Here is a 24432-nt window from a genome sequence, read left to right as displayed (position 1 = left end):
CCAGCATGCCCAACCTCTGCAAAGACAAATGAGTTCTTTCCTCAGTAAGAAATGAGGGTGAGGAAGGAAGGGAACACTTGCGTGATATTCCACCTCCGAATCACATACTTTTAAACATGTCTCCCTACATTTAGACACCAGGTTTCTCTCTCTCTCTCTCTCTCTCTCTCTCTCTCTCTCTCTCTCACACACACACACAATTCTGTTAAATTATTAAATACTCTTGTCTTAGTCAGGGTTTCTATTCCTGCACAAACATCATGACCAAGAAGCAAGTTGGCAAGGAAAGGGTTTATTCAGCTTACACTTCCATGCTGCTGTTCATCACCAAAGGAAGTCAGGACTGGAACTCAAGCAGGTCAGGAAGCAGGAGCTGACGCAGAGGCCATGGAGGGATGTTACTTACTGGCTTGCTTCCCCTGGCTTGCTCAGCTTGGTCTCTTATAGAACCCAAGACTACCAGCCCAGAGATGGCACCACCCACAGTGGGCCCTCCCCCCTTGATCGCTAATTGAGAAAATGCCTTACAGTTGGATCTCATGGAGGCACTTCCTCACCTGAAGCTCCTTTCTCTGTGATAACTCCAGCCTGTGTCAAGTTGACACACAAAACCATACAGTACAACTCTCTCATTAATATTTAAGTATAAATTAAAAATATTATGGGCCGGGCAGTGGTGGCACATGCCTTTAATCCCAGCACTCAGGAGGCAGAGGCAGGCAGATTTCTGAGCTCGAGGCCACCCTGGTCTGCAGAGTGAGTTCCAGGACAGCCAGGGCTACACAGAGAGACCCTGTCTCAAAAACCCAAAAGAAAAAAAAGAACCTGCTGATTGTTTTTTAAACTAACAACGTTGGTTCTTTGAAACAGGCTCTTACTAGCTCTTGGCTGACCCTCCTGCCTTAGCCTCTCAAGTGCTGGGACTACAGGAATTTAACACCATGCTTGACTTCCAAACTAAGACATTTTAAACATACTGTTTGCTGAGCAACACCTTTTATGTGTTTCCCTGTGCTGGGAACCCGAGGCAAGTGTTCCCCTGTAGTACAGTCCTGACCGGCTGAAAATATGTTTGTACTTGGAAAGACATTTCTTTTCTTTTATGTGTATGAGTGTTTTGCCTGCATGGCTGTGTGCACCATATTCATGCCTGATGCCCCAGGAGAGTTCAAGAGAAGCCATCAGATCCCTTGCACCTGGAGTTAGGGATGATTGTGAGCTGCAGTGTGGGTTCTAGACCTGAACTCGGGTCCTTGGCAAAAGCAACAAGTGCTCGCTACCACCAGGGCATCTTTCCAGCCTTCGGGATATATTCTTAATGCTTTTTAGGGATGACAAGATGACCGAGGTGGCAAATGCAGTTGCCACCATGCCTGACAACACACACACACACACACTCATGCACACCTTGAATCAATATTAAATACAAATGTAACATAAACACTTTTAAAGTCTCTCTATGGCTTCCTCTCAGTGGCCACATGTGCATAAGATGATGATGGCAGGCTTCGGCCTTCCGTCCCCGTTCTGTCATGTGTCACGCCTCTTGCTTTCACAGACTGTCTCTTGTGAAAGCATCTGGGGCCCACGAAAGGTCATCCCCCATCTTCACCTCCTCAATTATGTAGCACTGATCTCTTTTCATTAAAATCACAATGCCTGTCAACATGAAGGCAGTCTCTATCCTAAGAGTTACAAAGCTTACTTTCAGCATCCAGAGGAAATATCTCATCTTCATCGTCAGCTCATAGGGTGGGGCTTCGTTGGGTCTGCAGTAGGCTGTGTAAATCTCCCAGCACTTATCGATGTAATTCATTGAGTAGAGTGTCCGCTGTTGCTCACTGAATAAGTGACCTAAAAACACAACATTCAGGAGTGACCCCAGGACTGGGGAGGGTTGTGGCTCAGTGGAAACAAACAAACAAACAACCCTCTGTTGTGTAAACAGGAGGACTAGAGTTCAGATCTCTAGCACCTCAAACCAGGTTGGGCATAGAAACCTGCCTGTAATCCTGGAAGCAGACGGGATGCCCAGAGCAAGCCTGCTAGCTAGACCAGCCACATCAGTGAGTTAAGGGTTCAGAGAGAGAGCCTGCCTCGTGCATGAAGAGTGATGGAGGAAGATACCTGATAACCTCTGGCTTACATGTGAGCAGGTGTGCACATGTGCATACACACATATGCATCTGCATAAAACGTGTCCACACATATACAAACATGCACATACACACACACGTATGACACATACAAATATGGTTATAGAACTATTTTTTAAGATGGTAAATAGAATGATACTGTTCTTGTATTTACCTTTTACCTGACAGGCATGTGGGTGAATGTTTTCAGACATCAGTTTTGTAAAACACAGGAAGAGCGACGGGCTTCTGTTCCTATGGTGAAATGATACTGAAATTAATTATTCCACGAGGTGGAGCTTAATTCCCCTCTTCTGAAGTGTGGCCATCTGACCACTGGCCTCTAATAAATACAATATGGAAAGGGAAACAGAGTCAAGTTTACAGTAGAAAGGTCTACCTGGCCACACTTCACTCTGAGAGCAGCAAGAAGCCATATTGAAGTTAAGCACACTGATGCCATTCAGTAAGGAGATGGTTCTGGCTGGGAGATGATCCAGTTAGGAAAAAAGGCTTTCTATGCAAGCCCCAGGACCTGAACCTACAAAGAGCTGTAGGAACATGTGTCTGAAATCCCAGAGCACTACAGAGAGGTGGGGGACAGGAACAGGAGGATCCGTTCAAGCTTGCAGGCCAGCAAGCATGCTGTACACAGTAGCCAACCACAGAGACCTCTGTCAGACAAGGAGGAAGATGAGGACCAGACCCTGAGATGACCCTCCGACCGCCACATAATGCTGTGGTGTCCGCGTGCCCGCGTGCCGCACCCTCACACGTACTTATGCTACACACATATATCACAAACACACATCATAAATGTGCATGGAAAAGATCTAAGGAGTTCCCACCTAGTGTTCTCTCAGCTCAGTGCAACTGGAGGAAAACACCGCAGTGCAAACCCAGACTGTGAGATGCTTTACACGGTGATCAAAGAGGTTTTTCTGTTTTGTTTTGTTTTTGTTTTTGTTTTTGTTTTTGTTTTTAAAGACAGGAAGGTTGTTAAAGATGGAGGCTGAGTACCTCTCAGATTGGAGGGTCTGAAATGCTTTGGAGGCAAAATGCAGTGTGAGCTCCTGGCAGAGGAGGGACCATGGGGAATGGCAGCTCCTGGCTGGGATGCAGTGCGGTATTAGAAGGTCTGCGCAGCATGTGTCAGGTGTCAGTCGTCACCTTCCACCATGACTGAGAGAAGGCTGGATGCAGTGACACTGGCATTGCTAAGTCCTTGCTTTTGGTGACTGCACCATGGTTAGGAAGAGGCTGACACGGGGTGAGTTTGGGTGCAGGATACATAGAAACTCAATGTACTTATCAGCAGCCCTTCTGAAAATCTAACCACTTAACTATACATGCTGTGGTAGTCTATACACACTGTATATATTAAATTTATATACACACATACACAGAGAGAGATACAGACAGACAGACGGACATAGACAAGGTCTTCTGTTGCTCAGACTGACCTTGAAGTCATTGTGCAGACAAAGATAATCTTAATTTCTTTTTCAAATATTTTTTATCTATGTGTCTGTGGGTATTTATATGTATGTGTGTGCAGGCAAGACATGGAAGTGGATTCCCTGGAACAGGAGATGCAAAAGACTGTGAGTTGCCCAATCTGGGTGCTGAGACCCGAACTCAGGTCCTCTAGAAAAGCAGCTTTTAATCCTTGAGCCATCTCTCTTGCCCCAACCCTAACTTCTGATCCTGCCTCTACCTCATGAGTGCTGGGATCACAGGCATGTGCTACTATGTCTGTCCTGTGAGGTGCTGTGGCTAGAACCCACTGCCTGTGTGTGCAAGACAAATACTCTGCCATCGGAACCACGTCCTCAGCCCTTAAATGAATATTTCTAAAAAAGTCATTAAGAAAGAATGTTCTGAGCCAAATGATGGTGGCGCACGCCTTTAATCCCAGCCCTCGGGAGGCAGAGGCAGGCGGAACTCTGAGTTTGAGGCCAGCCTGGTCTACAGAGTGAGTTCCAGGACAGCCAGAGCAACACAGAGAAATCCTGTCTCGAAAATTAAAAAAAAAAAAAGCAAGCAACACCATGGGTACTCTGACTCAAGAAGGCAGGACTGACGGTGACTGCAAAGTCACTTGGTGGGGGTTTCCCAGTGTTCATTCAGCATGCAGGGCACTGTGGCTGGATACTAGCTAAACTTTGCGTCTAGTCCTTCCCATGGATAATGTGAAAATGACCAAGGGCCGTGGCTACTGCGGGGAAGAATCGGCGCTTACTGGAACTCCTTGTGATGGATGTAGTAAGCCAGCTGCAGGAGGTAATTCAGGAATGTTCTTAATAGTATGGTTCTAAATGGAGAGTGGATTTCTTCGATTGGGATGCCGTTATAGACTGAAATAAAGACATTGGCGAGATTAGCTACAGCACAGAAGAGCTCTGGTTACCTTATGAGACATTAACAATGTATCTTTCTACTGTGGTTGTGGTGTGTGTGTGTGTGTGTGTGTGTGGTACATGCACATGACTGTGTCAGTGTGCACTCCTAAACATGAACAGGTACACTGAGGCCATACCAGGACATTAAGTGTCTTCCTCTATTGCTCTTTACCTTATTGCCTTGAAGCAGGGTCTCTTGCTGAACTGGAAGGCAGGCTGGCTGGCTGCCAAGCCCACCAATGCTGGGCTCACAGGCCCTGCTTGTCTAGGCCTCCTTCCTGCCTATCCCCAAGTCAACAAGAAGGCTATCTTGGGTTCTAAGAAAATTACAGGCAGCCTGCTTATGTTATATGACTAGGTCCATGCATATGTTAACGAGTTATTGGGGTAAGGAAGCCAGCAGGAAAATCCTTGTTGTTGTATGTGGACATAAATGAAGAAGGGAAGCTAGCACATCCCGTGAGGGATGCCCTGGTTAGAGTGCACCCCTGAGCACTCAGCCAATGAGGAGCTGGAGAAGGGATCTGTAAGGTGAGGGGTAAATTGTTTGCTTTATTTGACCCTCGTGTGCATGTGTGCCAGACACCCACTTTTTTTAAAAACTGATAACACACATGCCCTGATGTGTTTGATCAAACATGTGCCCCCTTTCCCTCCCTAGAAATTCCTCCCCTATCATCCCACCACCTTTCTTGCCCAACTTCATGGGCTCCTTTTTAAACACCCCCTTCCCCCTTCAAGTCTGCTTCTATGGGTGTGGGTATAGGACCATTTGCTGGAATATGGTAGCCTATCCAGGGCCACGTCCCTGTGGAAAGCTGCCTCTCCCTCCTCCAGCAGCCATCAGTTGCTAAGAGCTCCTGAGCCCCTCCTCCATCCGTTTTGGGCTGGCTTGATCTTGTGCAGGTCTTGCACATGTAGTCATGGCCACTGTGAGGTCATATGTGCCTGTCATGTCTGGAAAATGCTTTTTCACTCCACAAGTCCACTACCTCTGGCTCTTGGGGGTCTTTCTATCCCCTCTTTTACAGTGATCCCTAAGCCCGACAGCCGTTCTTGCAAGACCATCATTAAATGGTTCTCGTTCAGCATGTTCTTTTGTCTCTGTGTCCATTTGTTTGGGTTTGGGCAGAGACATTTGCTCCTCATGCAGAGTCATCTCCCCGTAATCTCCCCACGTTTCTTAGCTCGTTTCAGGGCAGCCATAGCCAAGGGAGGAAGGGAACCCGGACACTCACCACTCAGTACCCTGTCCATATCTGCAAGACTTATGTTGTGGTGGTGGAACCTACAGTCTTTCAGGAATCTCCAGAAGTGCAGCTTTGTCATCAGAAAGGTGTTGTCCAGAGAGTGGTCACACCCGAGGCCGCTGTAGAAGCAGTAGATCCTTCTCAGCTCGGTGATGTTCCTCAGGACTGCATACTCCACCTGAAAGGAAGGTGGCGCGTAGGGCCCAGCCGTGCCTCTATTAGAACAAAACCGAGGGGCTGGAGAGATGGCTCAGACCTAAGAGCACCTGGTCCTCTTGTAGGGGACCTCAGCTCAGTTTCTAGCACCCCACTGGCTGGGGTGCTGTGTGTACCATATGCACAGTGAGTTGTAACAGGGTCTCAGACCTTAGCAGGCCCTGAGAACTTGGCACAACTCACTCCACAATGGAAGTGCCGCTGAGGCTGCGAAACTCAGCAGGCAGACAGCCCGCCACCTGACAAAACCGAAACGTAGGCCCAGCTCTTTGAGGTCCATATTGTTCTTGGATCGTCTAAAAATGTCCTAACCTTGCTTTATGGCTTCTGTCGTTCTGCTTCTGGCAAACTGTTCTTGTTAGCTGGAGTTTGCCAATCTACAACATGGCTTTTGTGTTTAGAAGCTCACCCTGAGAGAGGCTCAGTGCCACACTGGAATCCTGAACACCCAGTGTAGTCACTGTCCAGCTATTGCCGGCTATGACCCGTGTCTATGCAGTCTTCTCTGGTGAATACTCCACAACAGGGTTCCTTTCACATTTTTAGATTTTGAAATTTTTATGTGTATATGTGTTTTGCCTGCCCAAAGGTCAGTGCACCATTTGTATGTAGTGTCCGTGAAGTCTAGAAGAAGGGATTGGAGCCCTTGTAGCTGGAGTTACAGATGAGTGTTAGCTGCTATGTGGGTGCTGGGAATTGGGGTCTCTGGAAACGCAGTTCTTAACCACTGAGCCACCTCTCCAGCCTCAGCACAGCAGCCTTCTTTCTTCTTCTGCCTCTTTCTTTTTTTAAAAAAAAAAGTTTTATTTATTCTATTTTATATGTATAAGTGTTTTGCCTATGCATTTGTATGTGAGCCACATGTGTGATTGGTGCAAAGGCATAGGATCCCCGGGAACTGGAGTTCCAGATGGTTATGAGCCACCATGTTGTGTGCTAGGAACCCAGGTCCTCTCCTAGGGCCACCAATGCTCTTCATAGCCATCTCTCAGCCCTTCAGGGGGTTCCTGATTCCTAGGGTATCCAGGATTTTCTGACCCCACCTTCCGTGAGTGAGAGGTGATCTCAGCCTTGGTCCCTAGCTGGCTCTGACTGCTGGTGACTGGACTCCTATAGGTTCTAAGGCCCTGCCTGGGCAATGCTGCCGAGTCCTGCCCTCTGGGCTACCTTTCTCTCACAAAGCCTGCTCACTTGCAGATTGAGACGGTCTAGACTAAAATAGTGTCTATAATATGTGTGTACCGGTGAGGGGGATTACCTGCTTCTTTTCCTCCTCCTGGCTTTCCTCAGGGTACATGTCCAGCAGCAGAGTTAAGTCCAGCTCAATACTCGTTCCTAGCACAGAATGGCTTTCGCTGCCATCCAACTTCCGCAGGGTCTCTAATGAATGAAGCAAACATGGAGGGGGGAGGGTGATTATGGGAAGCAAGGGTAAAATCCTCTAATGTGGGCTGGAGAGATGGTTCAGCAGTTAAGGATGCTCGTGGACAGGCCACTCAGAACTGCCAATAACATCAGCTCTAGGGGATCCAGTACCTTCTTCTGGTCTCTGGGGGTACCCACAGACACGTACATGTATATAAATACAAATAAATATTTAAAAGGAGTCCTTCCAGAGTCACATCAGTGACTATCAAAGTGTAATAGGAGAGTATTCAGGCTTTGTGGCACAGGCCTATATACCAGCTGCGGAGGGAGCCAGTGATTGTAAGTTCAAGGCCAGCCTGGGCAACTTACACTCCTTTTCAAAGTTAAAAAGCTGAGGGCCTCTGTGACGCTCAGTAACTAAAGGTGCTTGCTGCCAAGGCTGATGACCTGTGCTTGACCTCTGGGACCCACATGGTGAAAGGACAGATGGATTTCCCCATGTCCTCCCTCTGCCTGCAACATGCACACAGACAAACACAACAAGTAAACACAACAGTTCCCACAGTAATGAAACACAAGCTCTTCACTCAGTAGCTGAACGTCAGCCTAGCTAACGTAGCTCAGTTGGTGGAGCGCTTGCTGAGCACACAGCAAGCCCAGCTTCCATCCTCAGCACCACAGTGGTGCGCTCTCACCCCAGCACTTGGGAGGTAGAGAGGAGGATCAAGATTGGACTTGGCTATTGAACAAAGAGTTCAAGGCCAGCTTGCCAAAACAAACAAAAACAAACAAGTATAACATTGAAGGAGACTTCTATTTTTCTAAAGCAGTGGGTGGATCTTAATGAATGAAAACTATAGGTGAGATGGTAATTTAGGCCAGTCAGGAGCAGAGATCTGGTGCTGGCCCTGATCCCTCACAGCACACACGCCCGTTGCAGCTTGGCCTCCCAGGTATTCAGACATATCCAGCTTCACAGGTGAGACCTCAGACCCCGCCCAGAGACCCAGCAACCCATCATACCGGGGAAGCAGATTCCCTCACTCAGCCGCTCAGGCTCAGCCGGAGACCCAGGTGCTTTCTGGCTCCCACCTGTGCCAGCTGGGAGCAGAGACTTGATCCCACACAGAGCACACACCAGTGGCAACTCTACCCCCCAGCTTGACTCCCCAGGATCACAGGATCACAGGTAGGACAGGTTCCATTCTGAGACCAGGAGGCCAGATAACACCAGAGATAACCAGATGTCGAGAGGCAAGCATAAGAACATAAGCAACAGAAACCAATTCTACTTGGCAACATCAGAACCCAGTTTTCCCACCACAGCAATTCCTGGATACCCAAACACACCCTTAAAACAAGATTCAGATCTAAACTCTCATATCATGAAGATGATAGAGGACTTTAAGAAGGACATAAATAACTCCCTTAGAGAAATGCAGAAGAACACAAGTAAACAGGTAGAAGTCCTTAAGGCAGAAACACATAAATCCCTTAAAGAAATACAAGAGGATGCAATCAAACAGGTGAAGGACTGAACAAAACTGTCCAGGATCTAAAAATGGAAGTGGAATCATTAAAGAAAACTCAAAGGGAGACAGCCCTGGAGATGAAAAACCTAGAAAAGAAAACAGGAGCCACAGATGCAAGCATCACCAATAAAATACAGGAGATAGAAGAGAGAGAATATCAGTAGTAGACGATACAAGACATAGACACAATAGTCAAGGAAAAATACAAAAAGCAAAAAGCTCCTATGGCAAAACATTCAAGAAAACCAGGACACAATGAAAAGACCGAACCTGAGAATAATAGGTACAGAAGATAGAGAAGATTCCCAACTTAAAGGGCCAGCAAACATCTTCAACAACATTATAGAAGAAAACTTTCCTAACCTAAAGAAAGAAATGCCCATAAACATTCAAAAAGTGGACAGAACACCAAACAGATGGGACCAGAAAAGAAATTCCTCTTATCATATAATAATGAAAACACCAAGTGCACAGAACAAAGAAGGAATACTAAAAGCAGTAAGGGGAAAAGGTCAAGTAACATATAAAGGCAGACTTATCAGAATTACACCTGACTTCTCCCCAGAGACTATGAAAGCCAGAAGAGCCTGGGCAGATGTCATACAGACCCTAAGAGAACACAAATGCCAGCCCAGGCTACTATACCCAGCCAAACTCGCAATTACCATAGATGGAGAAACCAAGATATTCCAAGACAAAACCAAATTTAAACAATATCTTTCTACCCTACAGGGGGTGATAGAAGGAAGTCCAACACAAGAAGGGAAACTACACCCAAGAAAAAGCAAGAAATTAATCTTTTGAGAGCAAACTCAAAAGAAGAGAAACACCAACGTAATTCCAACTCTAACAACAAAAATAACAGGAAGCAACAATCATTGGTCCCTAATATCTCTCAACATCAATGGACTCAATTCCCCAATAAAAGGACATAGGCCAACAGACTGGATATGTAACCAGGATCCAGCATTTTGCTGCATTCAGGAAAACACAGAGTCAAAGACAGATATTCCCTCAAAGTAAAAGGTTGGGAAAAACAATTTCCAAGCAAATGGTCCCAAGAAACCAGCTGGAGTAGCCATTCTAATATCCAACAAAATAGATGTTCAATCAAAAGTTATCTAAAAAGATGGGGAAGGTCATTACATACTTATCAAAGGAAAAAATCTACCGGGAGGAACTCTCAATTCTGAACATCTATGCCCCAAATTCAAGGGCGCCCACATTTGTAAAAGAAACTCTACCAAAGCTCAAAACACACATTGAACCTCACATAATAATAGCAGGAGATTTCAACACCCCATTCTCAGCAATGGGCAGATCATGGGAAAAGAAACTAAACAGAGACACAGTGAAACCAAAAGAAGTTATGAACTAAATGGATTTAACATATCTACAGAACATTTCTCCCTAAAACAAAATAATATACCTTTTTCTCAGCACCTTACGGTACCTTCTCAAAAACTGACCAAGTACTCGGACACAAACCAAACCTCCACAGATATAAGAACACTGAATTAATCCCATGTGTTCTATCAGACCACCATCGACTAAGGCTGGTCTTCAATAGCAACAAAAACAACAGAAAGCCCATATATACGTGGAAGCTGAACAACTATCAATTCAACTTGGTCAGGGAAGAAATAAAGAAATAAAGACTTTTTAGAATTCCATGAAAATGAAGGCACAACATATCCAACCTTATGGGACACAATGAAAGCAGTGCTAAGAGGAAAACTCACAGCTCTGAGTGCCTCCAAAAGAAGCTGGAGAGAGCATACACTAGCAGACTGACAGCACAGCTGAAAGCTCTAGAAGAAAAAGAAGGAAATGCACCCAAGAGGAGTAGATGGCAGGAAATAATCAAACTCAGGGCTGAAATCAACCAAATTGAAGCTAAAAGAACTATACAAAGAATCAACAAAATTAGGAACTAGTTCTTTGAGAAAATCAGCAAGATAGACAAACCCTTAGCCAGACTAAGCAGAGGGCACAGAGACAGTAGCCAAATCAACAGAATCAGGAATGAAAAGGGAGACATACGGACAGAAACTGAGGAAATTCAAAACATCATCAGATCGACTACAAAAGTCTGTACTCAACAAAACTAGAAAACCTGGACAAAATGGATGATTTTCTAGACACATACCAGGTACCAAAGTTAAATCAGGATCAGATAAATAAACCTGTAAACAGTCCCATAACCCCAAAGGAAATAGATGCAGTCATTAAAAGTCTCCCAACCAAAATGAGCCCAGGGCCAGATGGCTTTCGTGCAGAATTCTATCAGACCTTCAAAGAAGATTTAATACCAGTACACTTCAAACTATTCCACAAAACAGAAACAGAAGGAACGCTACCTAATTGTTTCTATGAAGCTACAGTTGCACTATACCTAAACCACAAAAAGACCCAACAAAGAAAGAGAATTACAGATCAATTTCCCTTCTGAATATTGATGCAAAAATCCTCAATATAGTTCTCGCAAACCGAATCCAAGAACACATCAAAATGATCATCCACCACGATCAAGTAGGCTTTATCCCAGGGATGCAGGGATGGTTCAATATATGGAAATCCATCGATGTAGTCCACTGTATAAACAAACTCAAAGAAAAAAAAAACCCACATGATCATCTCATTAGGTGCGGAAAAAGTTTTTGACAAAATACAACACCCATTCATGTTAAAAGTATTGGAGAGATCAGGAATTCAAGGTGCATACCTAGATATAATAAAAGCAATATACAGCAAACCAATAGCCAACATCAAACTAAATGGGGAGAAACTCAAAGCAATCTCACTAAAATTTGGGACTATGCAAGGTTGCCCACTCGATCCCTACCTAGTCAATATGGTACTCGAAGTCCTAGCCAGATCAATTAGACAACAAAAAGAGATCAAAGGGATGCAAATTGGGAAGGAGGGAGTCAAGGTGTCACTATTTGCAGATGATGTGATAGTGCACATAAGGGACCTCAGAAATCCCACCCGAGAGCTCCTACAACTGATGAACAACTTCAGCCGAGTGGCTAGATAGGAACCTAACTCAAACAAGTCAGCAGTCTTTCTCCACTCAAAGGATAAAGGGATGAAGAAGAAATTAGGGAAACAGCACCCTTCACAATAGTGACTCTAACCAAGCGAGTGAAAGATCTGTGTGACAAGAACCTCAAGTTGCTGAAGAAAGGAATCGAAGAAGATCTCAGGAAATGGGAAAATCTCCCATGCTCATGGATTGGCAGGATTAATATATAAAAATAGCCATCTTGCTGAAAGCAATCTACAAAATTCCAACTCAATTCTTCATAGACGTAGAAAGAGCAATTCTTTCTTTTTTTAAAGATTTATTTATTTATTATATGTAAGTACACTGTAACTGCCTTCAGACACTCCCTAAGAGGGCATCAGATCTCATTACAGATGGTTGTGAGCCACCATATGGTTGCTGGGATTTGAACTCAGGACCTACGGAAGAGCAGTCAGTGTTCTTAACCACTGAGCCAAGTCTCTAGCAGCAGAAAGAGCAATTCTCAAATTCATTTGGAATAACAAAAAACCTAGGATAGAAAAAAACTATTCTCAACAATAAAAAACAAAACAAAACAAAACCCTGGGGGAATCAACATCCCTGACCTCAAGCTATACTATAGAGCAATAGTGATAAAAAAAACTGCATGGTATTGGTACTGAAACAGGCAAGTAGATCAATAGAATAGAATTGAAGACCCAGAAATGAACCCACACACCTATGTTCACTTGATTTTTGACAAAGAAGCTAAAACCATTCAGTGGAAAAAAGACAGCATTTTCAACAAATGGTGCTGGTTCAACTGTTAGTCAGCATGTAGAAGAATGCAAATAGATCCACTCTTATCTCCCTGTACAAAGCTCAAGTCCAAGTGGATCAAGGACCTCCACATAATACCAGATACATGGAATCTAATAGACTAGAAAGTGGGGAAAAGTCTGGAACACATGGGCCCAGGGGAAAAGTTCCTGAACAGAACACCAATGGCTTAGGATTTAAGAGCAACAGTTGACAAATGGGACTTCAGAAAACTGAAAATTTTCTGTAAGGCAAAGGACACAGTCAATAGGACAAAACAGCAACCCACAGATTGGGGAAAGATCTTTACCAATCCTACATCCGATAGAGTGCTAACATCCAAAATAGATAAAGAACTCAAGAAGGCAGACTCCTGAGAACCAAATAACCCTATTACAAAGTGGAGTACAGAGCTAAACAGAAAATTCTCAACTGAGGAATCTCGAATAGCTGAGAAACACTTAAAGAAATGTTCATCATGCTTAGTCATCAGGGAAATGCAAACCAAAACAACCCTGAGATGCCACCTCACACCAGTCAGAATGGTTAAGATCAAAAACGCAGGTGACAACAGATGTTGGCGAGGATATGGAGAAAGAGGAACACTCCTCCATTGTTGGTGGGACTGCAAGCTGGTAGGTACAACCTCTCTAGAAATCAGTCTGGCGGTTCCTCAGAAAATTGGAAATAGTACTACCTGAGGACCCAGCTATAGCACTCCTGGGCATATACCCAAAAGATGCTCCAACATATAACATGGACACATGCTCCACTATGTTCGTAACTGCCTTATTTATAATAGCCAGAAGCTGGAAAGAACCCAGATTTCCCTCAACAGAGGAATGGATACAGAAAATGTGGTACATTTCCACAATGGAATACTACTCAGTTATCAAAAACAATGACTTCATGAAATTCACAGGCAAATGGATGGAACTAGAAAATATCATCCTGAGTGAGGTAACCCAGACAACAAAAGATCACACATGGTATGCACTCACTGATTAAGTGGATACTAACCCAAAAGCTCACAGTGCATATGATACAACGTATAGAGCTGGGCAGTGGTGGCGCACACCTTTAATCCCAGCACTCGGGAGGCAGAGGCAGGTGGATTTCTGAGTTTGAGGCCAGCCTGGCCTACAGAGTGAGTTCCAGGGCAGCCAGGGCTACACAGAGAAATCCTGTCTCGAAAAAATAAAAACAAAAACAAACAAACAAACAAAAAACAACTTATAGACCATATGGAAAGTAGAAGGAAGGAAGACCAAGAAGGTGGATGCTTCAGTCCTGCATTGAAGGGGGAACAGGACGATTGTGGGAGGTGGAAGGAGAGGGAGACAAGGAAGAAAGGAGGAGGAAGAAATAAGGGTGGCAGTATCAGAATCTGGAGGAGAGATGAGAGAGGTATAGAGGGTAAGGAAATCGAATAAAAATAGGTAGCAGGGGGGATGAGAAACGGGATAGCCACTGGAGGGTCCCAGACAGCAGAGAAACTGTTGAGGCTTCCAGGACCCAACGGGATTGACTTTAGCCATAATGCACAGAGAAGGGGGAGACAGAATCTGTGGAGACTACCTCCAGTAGATAGGCACGGCCCCTGGTGGAGAGATGGAGCCACCCACCCATCTCAAAGATTTTTTTAACCCAGAAATGTTCCTATCCAAATGAAGAACAAGGACAAAAAATGGAACAGAGATAGAAGGAAAGGCCAACCAGGGAACAGCCCCACCCAGGGATACATCATGTCTGCAGACACCAAACCCAACACTGTTGCTGTGGCCAGGAGGTGCTTGCAGAGAGGGACCAAATGTGGCAGTTCCTGGGGAGGTCTGGCCAGCAACTGACCAATGCAGAGGCAGATGCTTGGAACCTGAACTCAGGGAACCTGGCGTGGGGTGGGGTGGGGAGCTGGCAGAAGGACTGGAGGAGCAGAGAGGGATTGCAATCCCATTGGAAGAACAACATAGGCTGGCCTGTCCACCTAGTTCCCCCAGAGACTAGACCACCAACCAAGGAGTGTACCTAAAGGGATCTTTAGCTCCAAATACATATGTAGCAGAGGATGGCCTTGCCCAACAGCAACAAGAGAGGAGGCCCTTAGTCCCAGGAAGGTTTGATGCCCCAGAGTAGGGGGGTGTTGGAACGGTGGGATGGCAGAGTGTGGGTGGGTGGGGGAGCACTCTCCAACAGGCAAAAGGGAAGGGGAGGGCAGATGTGGGATGGGGAGTGTCAGAGGGGTAGCCAGGAAATGGGATATCAGGGGATGGGGGTTGGTTGATGGGGTAACTGGAAAGTGGTATATTATTTGAGATGTAAATGAATGGAATAAGTAATAATAATAATAATAATCAATAATAAAACAATAGTCATTTACTTTCACCTACCAGGCTCCCTGACAGCACTGACTGACGACCCCCGAGGCAGCCGGCTCCTTTGCGAGGCGTCTGACCAACGGTCCAGGCTGCGTGAGTAGTCCATTTCAGCTTCAAAGAACTGTGCGATGTGATCGTTGGAAAACAGACCTTCATACACACGGCCGTTCTTGAAGGTCATCCTGCCCTGTAGGGAGGGAGGCACGTGAGGCTGAAGAGGCTTCAGGAGGGAGACTGTGGCATTCTTCAGAAGGGTTTTCTAGGGTTTGGAGCATTTTCTGCTTTGAAGATAGGCCACAGAGAGTCGTTCTTCATTGACTCTCACACCATGCCTCTCCCTCCTCCTGCGCCTGCCCCTCCTCTTCTCCCCTCCCCCCTCCTCCAACCTTTCCCCAAGTTGAATCACCTCTTGGTCATAGCATTCAACTTTTTGTTTATTAAAAACCCTAATAAGCTTTGTGAATGGCCAATGGAGGGCCCATAGCCATAGGTGTGGTACTGCTATATGTCAACCCCAGGATGGTAAAGTACTGATTCTGAGGTCGACAAACACGCCCCCCTCCCATCACCCTCCTCACCCTCTCCCCTGTTCAGCTCTGTCAGTTGAGAGGCATTTGTAGAGAGCTTTGGAAATGAGTCTCTTTTCTTCTCCTTAGCAGGGCTGTGTAATGCGAAGCCTGTCTTGTAATCCTAGGGACACGGCAACCCAAGGGTAGAGCTGCTATGTGGGTAGGTGGGATAGAAATGCTGAAGTCACTGCGTTAATATCACAAGCAGCCCCAATGCCCACACTGCAATTGTATATGAACGATCAGGCTACACTGTATTTACAACCTGCAACCTGCACCCTCCCTTAATTGTATACACATATAACAGAGACAATTCAATCGTTTCTAAGTAGCCAGGAAATAATACGTTGTAAGGAGCTTTAAATGCATATCATCGCTGTAACTAAAGTAGTTATCTTTGTGAAATGAGCAATACCATGACTTACCAGACACACACCTTCCAGCATTTCCCAGCAGCCATACTCACCCTGCCCTGCTTTTTGTTGGAAGCCCACTCTCCCTCATACATGGCTCCACTGGCGTAGTAAAATTTCCCTTGTCCATGACGGAAGCCATTTACAAACGCCCCTATGTATTCATTTCTCAAGGGATACTGAGAGTTGGGGATTCTCTTTAGGAACCATGTGTGTGTTCCAAAGCCATTCTGAAAAGAAAGTAGCTCGTCAGCAGAAACCCCCTTTACCTGAACTCCAGTTATGGCAAAGACACTGATAATCTGAAGGGGCAGAGCGCATGAACCTAGAAGCAGGTATTGAGGTCAGCTGCCTTTTGACCTCTGGCAGTGAGCCCTAAATTTAGGGATTGTAGGATTGGATGAAGGATGTGTGAGACCGTTCCAGAAGACTAAATGACAAAACATGGATTAAACAGTGTAGCTGGCACTAGAAGACTGTAACTTTAAGTCACTTTCTCTTCTGTAGCTGTGACCAAACCAGCTTAGGGAAGGAAGGGCTGGGCCACACTTCTGGGTTATAGTCTTGTCACTTCTGGGAAGCCACAGTGGCGGAAGTTTGAGAAGGCTGGTCACATTGTATCCATCCACAGTCAAGGGCAGGCTGGTCACATTGTATCCATCCACAGTCAGAGGCAGAGAGCAGAGGGTGCACGCTCAGCTCAGCCCGCTCCCTCCACTAAATATAGTACAGGATCCCTTGCCCAGGTGTGTGTGTGGGGGGGGATGGCCCTGTCCACAACTAAGATGGGTGTTCCCACATCAATTAGAGTAATTAAAATAACACTGTGCCAGAAGTCCGCCTCTCAGGTGATTCTAGATTTTGTGAGTTGAGGCTAACCCTAGCCATCTCAAGTTTCTTAGGTTAGTTGTGCTTAGGGCCCTTAGTACAGCTCCCTCCTCAGGCTGCGACGCATGTGACGTCAGGTGCCTACCTGGATCCCCTTCTCCCAGTGGCCCGTGTACTCCTCATTTGTTGTGAGCCACCTCATTCTGCCTTCCCCATGGCGCATGTTGTTCTCCCACTGCCCTTCATATATGTTTCCTGATTTATAGCTGGGACCAAAGAAAACAAGGATGAACAGTTGGTTATCTTATGTCGACAACATCTGATTTGCCCTTAATGCCCTTAAACTCACCCCCTAAACGCCTCTCAGGAAATCCAACCCAGAAAGGACCCAGTGCTATGGAGACATAGGTAGCACATGGTTGGCAAAAATATTCCTACTAGGGAGGAGAATAATTCCATTTATTAAACTTCTTCATTATTCAATAAATGGGTAAGAGTGAGATTTTACATCTTCTAAAAACAACTCCTATTATGTTATTACTTAAATATTTTGACACTAGATACTATGTATTGTTAGGTACATATGTGGTGTGTGCACATGTGCATGTGGAGCCCCAAGGTCCACATGGGATGTATTTCCTCTGGTTTTGTAAAGACTGGGTCTCTCATTGGACCTGAAACTCATCGGTCTGGCAGGGCAGGCTGGCTTTAGAAGCTTTAAGGATCCTCCTGTGTCTGCTCCCCTGTGCTGAGGTTGCAGGTACATCCTGCTACACCAAGCTTTTTCCATGGGTGCTGGGGATTGAGTTCAGCTTCCCACGCTTTTGTGGAAGGGCCATACTGATGGATCCATTCCCTAGCCTAGTGTTAGGAGCACTCATTGCTCTTCCACAGGACTAGAGTTTATTTCCTGTCCATATTGGGCAGTTAACAACCACCTGTAATTTCAGCTCAAGGGGACTTGATACCTTCTTCTGCCTTCACATCCACTAACACATATGTGCACACACATATACATATAAAAATATACCCTAGTGTACACACACACACACACACACACACACACATCCTTGCTGGGTATGAAGGTACAGGTCTATAATACCAGCACTTGAGAGGGAGAGAAAAGAGATTCTTGAATTCAAGGTCAGCCTGGGCTAATAGCAAGACCTTGCACAAACAAAGCAAAATGGGGGTTGGGCTGTAGCCCCAGTGGGAGGGTGTTCACCGTGTTTTAGCCCAGTGGGAGGATATTCACCGTGCTCTAGGCCCTTGGGTTCAATCCCTAGCACTGCCAAAGCTAAAACAGTAACAACAAGACAATCGGGTCAATCTAAAATCAAGCAAAAATGCTGCTGTTCTTCAGAAAACATTCAGTACTGTAACCTATGATAAACAGATTCATTGTAGATTACAGAGGACAAAGGCGGGCAGTTCCTATTTAAAACAAAGTGAAGCCTACAATCACACACTTAGTATTCTCTTCTGGATTTCCCATAGGATGTTTTCATTGCTATGGAGATGTTGTCAGGAGTTACTGAAAACTCCTCCATGCTTGGATAAAAAGATGTGTTCTTCATCATTTGTGCACCTCATCTCTAACCTGGGTGAGAATCAAGCGAGCCTTTGAAAGCGTTTTCACCCACAACTCAAATGAGGAGGGAAGGGTCGTACCTACCATCTTATTCCCCAGCCCTTTTTGATGTTGTATACCCAGTCTCCTTCATACCAAGAGGTTCCCTCTTGATTGTAATAGATGGAGCCCTAGAGCAAACAATAGTAAGAGAAATGAAGCCTCATGACGCAAATCCTCTTGCATAAAGATCAAGCATGCAAATCTAAGATGCATAAACTGTGCAGAAGTCAATGTTATAGTTACTAAGACTCATAACCCATGATACGTTGGTTTTACAGATGAAGAAAAGGGCTTGGGGAAAAGGTCTCATTGGGTAAAGTGCAAGCACGAGGACTTGAGTGTGGATCCCAGAATCCACATAAAAAGCTGGACACAGCACACAGTGTAAGCGTCTGCCATCCCCACACTCCTAACTAGGAGATGGCAAATGGAGACAGGAGAACCTCTGGGAGCGCGAGGGCCAGCTAGCATGCTAACACAGCAGAGATGCTCCAGGCTAGGTAAACGATGAGGACATGCACCCCAGGTTGTCTTCTGACCACCACATGCACTCCATGACAATGCACACAAACATACAAAGGGTTAAGTATGTACACCAATATCACAAACCAGCTGCTCCTCGCATGAATCAGACTTTTTGTTTTTAGGGGAGAGATACCTTACAGAAACAACTGAAGAGAGGGATGATTTATTTTGGTTGGTGGTCCCAGAGTTTTCAGTCTATAACCATCAGTTCTGTTAGTTCTGGGCCAGTGTTGAGGCAGAACATCATGGCAGTGGGTCAGATGGCAGAGGCTGCTTACCTGTGGCAGACAGAAGTATGGAGGGGTGGGAAGGAACTAGGGACAAGCTACTTCCCGATTGACCAACTCCCTGACCTACTTCCTCCAGTGAGGCCTCACCTGCTAATCAGGGCCATCCAATCTTTTGGCACTGAGACTTGATAATGTTATCCCTCAGTATGTTGGGCCTTATTCATGGTATCCTGAGGTGCCAGGGGTCCATGGGTTACAGACTGACCATGCCTGTTTTCCAGAAACTCTCAAATAGGACCATCAGCTTGAGGCCAACTTCCTCACGCACGAGTTAGGCATGGGGTTCATACTTAAAATCCCCACCCTTGGGCAGTGAGGAAAAAAAGATCAGTTTAAGTTGGAGACCAACCTGGGCTACACAATAAGTTCCTAGACAGCCTGAAGGACAAAGTAAGAGCTTGTCTCAAGACGAAGGTAACGCATCAAGGTGAAGGGGTTTGACTCCTAGCCCTGTGACCTGAGAGCCACGTGGTATAGAGAACCAGCTTCTATAAACTGTCTTCTGACCTCCATATGCAAACCATGGAGTGTGTGTGTGTGTGTGTGTACTGTTGTTGTATATGTGTGCTCAAGTGTCCATCAACAGATGAATAGATAAATTATGGTATATAGTTACAATGAAACATTAGTCAGCCTTAAAAGGGGCAGAGTACCAACACATGCCACTCCTTAGATGAACCTCATGCTTAATAAAATGGCTAGGCTTAGTAAAACAAAAGTTCACATATTAAATGATTCCATTTAAAAAGAAGTGTCTGTTAGAGTTTGGATATGAAGTGTTCCTGACAAGTCCATGCACTGACCACTTAGTTTCCAGTGTTGTGTTGTGTTGTGCTTGTGTTGTGTTGTGCTTGTGTTTTGTTGTACTGTGCTTGTGTTGTGTTGTGCTTGTGTTGTGTTGTATTGTGTTGTACTTGTGTTGTGTTGTGCTTGTGTTGTGCTTGTGTTGTGTTGTTTCAGAAGGTTCAAGAAACGTTAGAAGGTTGGGACCTAGCGGAAAGTCACTGAGGGATACGTTCTTGAGAGCTGCGTCTTGTCCTGGCCCTACTATCTTCTTCCTGTTTACCATAAGGTAGCAGCCTCTCACTTTCTCACCCCCATCCTATTCTGCCCCATGGGAGACCCAGAAGTAGCACCAATTACCATGGGCTGAGCCCTCTGAAACTGTGAGCCCAAATCAATCATTTCTCTACTCAGTAGTTCCTAGCAAGAAGTTGCTGTTGTTGGTAGTAATGGTGGGTTTGTTTTGGTTTGGTTTGGTTTGAAACAGGGTGCTCTTATGTCCCTTGGCTGGCCTAGAACTCTCTGTATAGACCAGACTGGCCTTGAACTCATAGAGATCCACTTGCCTCTGTTTCACAAATGCTGGGATTAAAGGTGTTCGCCACCATGCCAGGCAAGCGGTTTTTGTCACAGTGACCAGAAATCGGACCGACACAACATCTAGGACATAAATCCACATACACAGTGGGCAGCCTGATCCTGGCTAGGGATATGGAGTGACCTCCTAATGCATATTTGTTCTATTTTGTGTGCTAAAAATGTTTTAGAGGTTGGATAATGTGATGGTTGTATAGTGTTGTAAATGGTTAATTTTATATCATAAATACATTCACACAGATGGGACTGTTCGTGGGGTATAATCTTCACCTACCTTCCCGTGTCTCTTGCCGTGACACCAGTGGCCGATGTAGGACACGGGCTGTGTGCCACACTTGAACATACCAAATCCATTCCTCATGCCATTGGTCACCTCTCCTTCATAAGTGCTGCCGTCCGGCCATGTGTACACCCCGTGGTTCATGGGGATATTCTTCACAAAGTCCCCCTAGGGCAAAATGACCAGGAGGACGATAGGGGGTGGCAATGAAGGAACTCTGACCACTCTGACACTGACCTGGCTTTTCTGTGGGTGTGGGGGATGTGCACGTCATGTCCTCGTCCCTGTGTTTCCTATCCCCTCACCTCGTTCTTCCACGGCACGGAAGTCCACGCAGAATAGAACACTGGGAAGGTTTCATTTACACCATGCTCCAAGAAGCAAGCAGGTGACCTGGTAATGTGGTGGCTGCCAATCCTGACCTTAACTTTAGCCTCTTAGGGTCCACCGTGGAGAGGTCTGAATGATCAGCAGGTACTGATCACCCACAGAAAGCCTTCTGTCTCTCCATGGTCCATCAAAATACTCTGCAGTCAACAGCCTACCTCATGGGCAACTTCTGAAGAACTCACTGTGTTGGCTGAGGGCGCCTTCATTGTGAGCAGCTCATGGTGATGTGCGCCATGGCCCAAAGATGGTAGAGTGGTTCCGTTGGCAATGGTGGTAGTGGCACTGGGCAATGAACCAGGGTTCCCCATGTGCTAAGCTGGTGTTCTGCCTCAGTCCCAAGACTCCAAACACGCAGGATGATCACCAGTTCAGCAGAGCATATTGGTGCTAGGTGGCTCAACGTGACTGAGGATGCTTCGAGAGCCAAGACCCACCCATGAACTCTCTAAGATGGGTTGATTGTGGAGGGCTCTGTGCTTGCCAAGAAGGATCCTCCCCCAGCCCCAATATGCCAGAGGATTTCCAGAGACAGTGACACAGAAGGACCTGCCTGGCAAAACCACCACTCAGGGATCAGAAACCTTCCATGTTGGCAGCAGGCTGGAAGGTGGGGGTAGCACGGAAAGGGAGTTCTCTCAGAAAACTGGGCTCTAACACACTGTTGAGGGTGGATCCCCAGACCCCCTCAGTGGAGGATCAACCCTCTCTCGTCATCTCTGTACCTCTGCAGCTTGTGCATGCTGCCCAGCTGCCCTCTGAATCCACGTGCTCTGTGTATTTGCCTTAAATGTCTCTTACCATTTATGAACACCATGGCATTAGTAACTCTGCAGTGGAGATTTCTAGAACAGCACTTCAGACACTCACAGGCTTTGAGAGTGGGAGCTGAAACTGGCACAGTCTCAGAGGACAAATCTGTTCTCACAATCAGTTTAAAAATACTCACTTCCCCTCAGCCCAGCAACCCAGATGGTTTTTGTGAAACCCCCATAATGGGATGCATGCAGCCAGGAAAAAGAGTGAGCTCTGCGGGGATGGGATGGCTTAAGAGACTATAGAAACTGTGTTCAGATAAAGCATGAGGGATTTAACATACATCTATCCGTGTGCAATGCACGCAGAGAACACATAGATCACCACTGAACTCCACCCGTGTGTGATGTGTAAACACAGGATACCTCCAGTGCAACACATAAAGCCAGCTCCAGGGATTCGCAGGCACCTGACACAGTCACCGCGTTACTACACGGAGTGACAAGTCGGCCTCTGCATCGTCCTGCTCTCTCCAGGTTTGGTCCTGTGCTAACACTGCCCTTTGCATTGAGTTTTTTTCTTTTTCAGAAGTAGCATCTTATTATGTAGACTCAGGGTGTCCTCCTGCCTCAGCTTCCCGAGTACTGGGATTCCATGATATCATCCTAACTATGCTAACTTTCTTTTTTTTCTTTTTTAATTGTTTGTTTTTTTTGAGACAGTGTCTCAATATGTAGCCCTGGTTGTCCTAGAATCAGGCTGGCTTTAAACTCACAGAGACCTCCTGGCCTCTGCCTCTCAAGTACTGGGATTAAAGGCGTGTGCTACCACACCTAACTTGACTTACTTTTATAAGAATAGTCTATCTAGAGGGCTAGAAAGATGGTTCAACAGTTAGAGCATGAGTGCCGTTTCCAGCATTCATACCAGCAGCTCCCAATTGTATGTGACTGCAGTTCTAGAGGATCCAATACCTTCCTGTAGCCTCTGAGACCGCCTCAAGTCAACAGCCATAACAACACACAGACACACACACACAGGGACACACACACACACATATACTTTAAAAAATAAAAATGGGCTGGGCGTGGTGGCGCACGCCTTTAATCCCAGCACTTGGGAGGCAGAGGCAGGCGGATCTCTGAGTTCGAGGCCAGCCTGGTCTACAGAGTGAGTTCCGGGACAGCTGGGCTACACAGAGAAACCCTGTCTCGAAAAACCAAAAAAAAAAAAAGAATTCTTTAAAAATAGTGCAGGGAGCGGGGCTGGAGAGATGGTTCAGTGGTTAGGAGCACTAACTGAGTTCAAAGCCCAGCAACCACATGGTGGCTCACACCATCTGCAATGAGATCTGACACACACTTCTGGAGTGTCTGAAGACAGCTACAGTGCACTTATATACAATAAATAAATAAATCTTTTTAAAAAATATTTATTTTATTTAATTTTATTTATATGAGTACATTGTACATCTCTCCAGCCCCATAAATAAATCTTTAAAAAAAATAGTGCAGGAAGCCAACCTGTGATTAATTCTACAATTAATCCCTGACAGCTCTTACACACGACAATGATTTACCTCGTACTTCAATCCGTCAGCCCAAATGTAAGTCCCTTGTCCATGCATCAGTCCTTCTGAAAACATACCCTAGGAGAGAAATAATAGTGACCTCTCAGATGGGAGCCGTGGACAGTGGGGATCTAGACAGTGGCTCCCTTCGTAGACTGGAACCCTGCCCACCAGCCCACCCTGCCCCTTTACCTGCAGGAATGTGCTGGCTGGCTGGTGGCAGCTGCCACAGTGTGGTGCCCACTCTGAGCCTGCACCACACACACACAGTGAGCCATTCTGAGCCAAAAAAGATCCAAGGAGGAGTTTACCCCCAAAACCTAGACCTGATAACCACAGTCAGTCTCTTAAGGAAGTCACTGGAAAAATCTCTGAACTACAGGCGAAAAGAATTCAAAACCTTTTGATTTTTTTACTTCGAGCTTTCAAGATTTGGGGCTGAGAAGAAAGTTTAGTGGGAGACGCCTGACTAGCACGGACAAGGCCCATTTCCTACGCTGTAAAACCAAACACAACCATTAGACACGGCACATTTGTGAGCCTCGCACTTTGTTTTCTCTTATTGGAAATCATCAGCGTGCATATGCACATAACTGTGTGCAGGCATACACACGTGTATAGCTATGTATGAAATGTGTAGAATTTCAGGTCCAGGGGACCCAATGCCCTCTTCTGGTCTCCGTGGGCATCTGCA

At 45.8% G+C, this 24432-nt stretch overlaps 1 protein-coding gene across 2 annotated transcripts in view; it reads right to left on the bottom strand.

The window, feature by feature from the left end:
* Positions 1 to 24432, bottom strand: part of Rsph10b (radial spoke head 10 homolog B) — a 53929-nt gene that overhangs the window by 20946 nt on the left and 8551 nt on the right. The window contains exons 4-14 of one of the 2 annotated variants that reach the window (XM_021163175.2): positions 23748 to 23816; positions 21020 to 21193; positions 18593 to 18678; positions 17063 to 17183; positions 16143 to 16319; positions 15120 to 15294; positions 7262 to 7383; positions 5776 to 5965; positions 4378 to 4492; positions 2311 to 2390; positions 1706 to 1854 (exon numbers count right to left, since the gene is read on the bottom strand). In XM_021163175.2, coding sequence (XP_021018834.1) covers positions 1706 to 1854; positions 2311 to 2390; positions 4378 to 4492; positions 5776 to 5965; positions 7262 to 7383; positions 15120 to 15294; positions 16143 to 16319; positions 17063 to 17183; positions 18593 to 18678; positions 21020 to 21193; positions 23748 to 23816 — 1458 coding nt within the window. The remainder of the gene's footprint in view (positions 1 to 1705; positions 1855 to 2310; positions 2391 to 4377; positions 4493 to 5775; positions 5966 to 7261; positions 7384 to 15119; positions 15295 to 16142; positions 16320 to 17062; positions 17184 to 18592; positions 18679 to 21019; positions 21194 to 23747; positions 23817 to 24432) is intronic. The other variant, XM_021163176.2, reaches the window with a different exon arrangement.

The sequence above is a fragment of the Mus caroli genome, chromosome 5, assembly GCF_900094665.2.
Source record: "Mus caroli chromosome 5, CAROLI_EIJ_v1.1, whole genome shotgun sequence".
NCBI classification, from domain to species: domain Eukaryota; kingdom Metazoa; phylum Chordata; class Mammalia; order Rodentia; family Muridae; genus Mus; species Mus caroli.
This window is presented reverse-complemented; position numbering and strand designations above follow the sequence as displayed.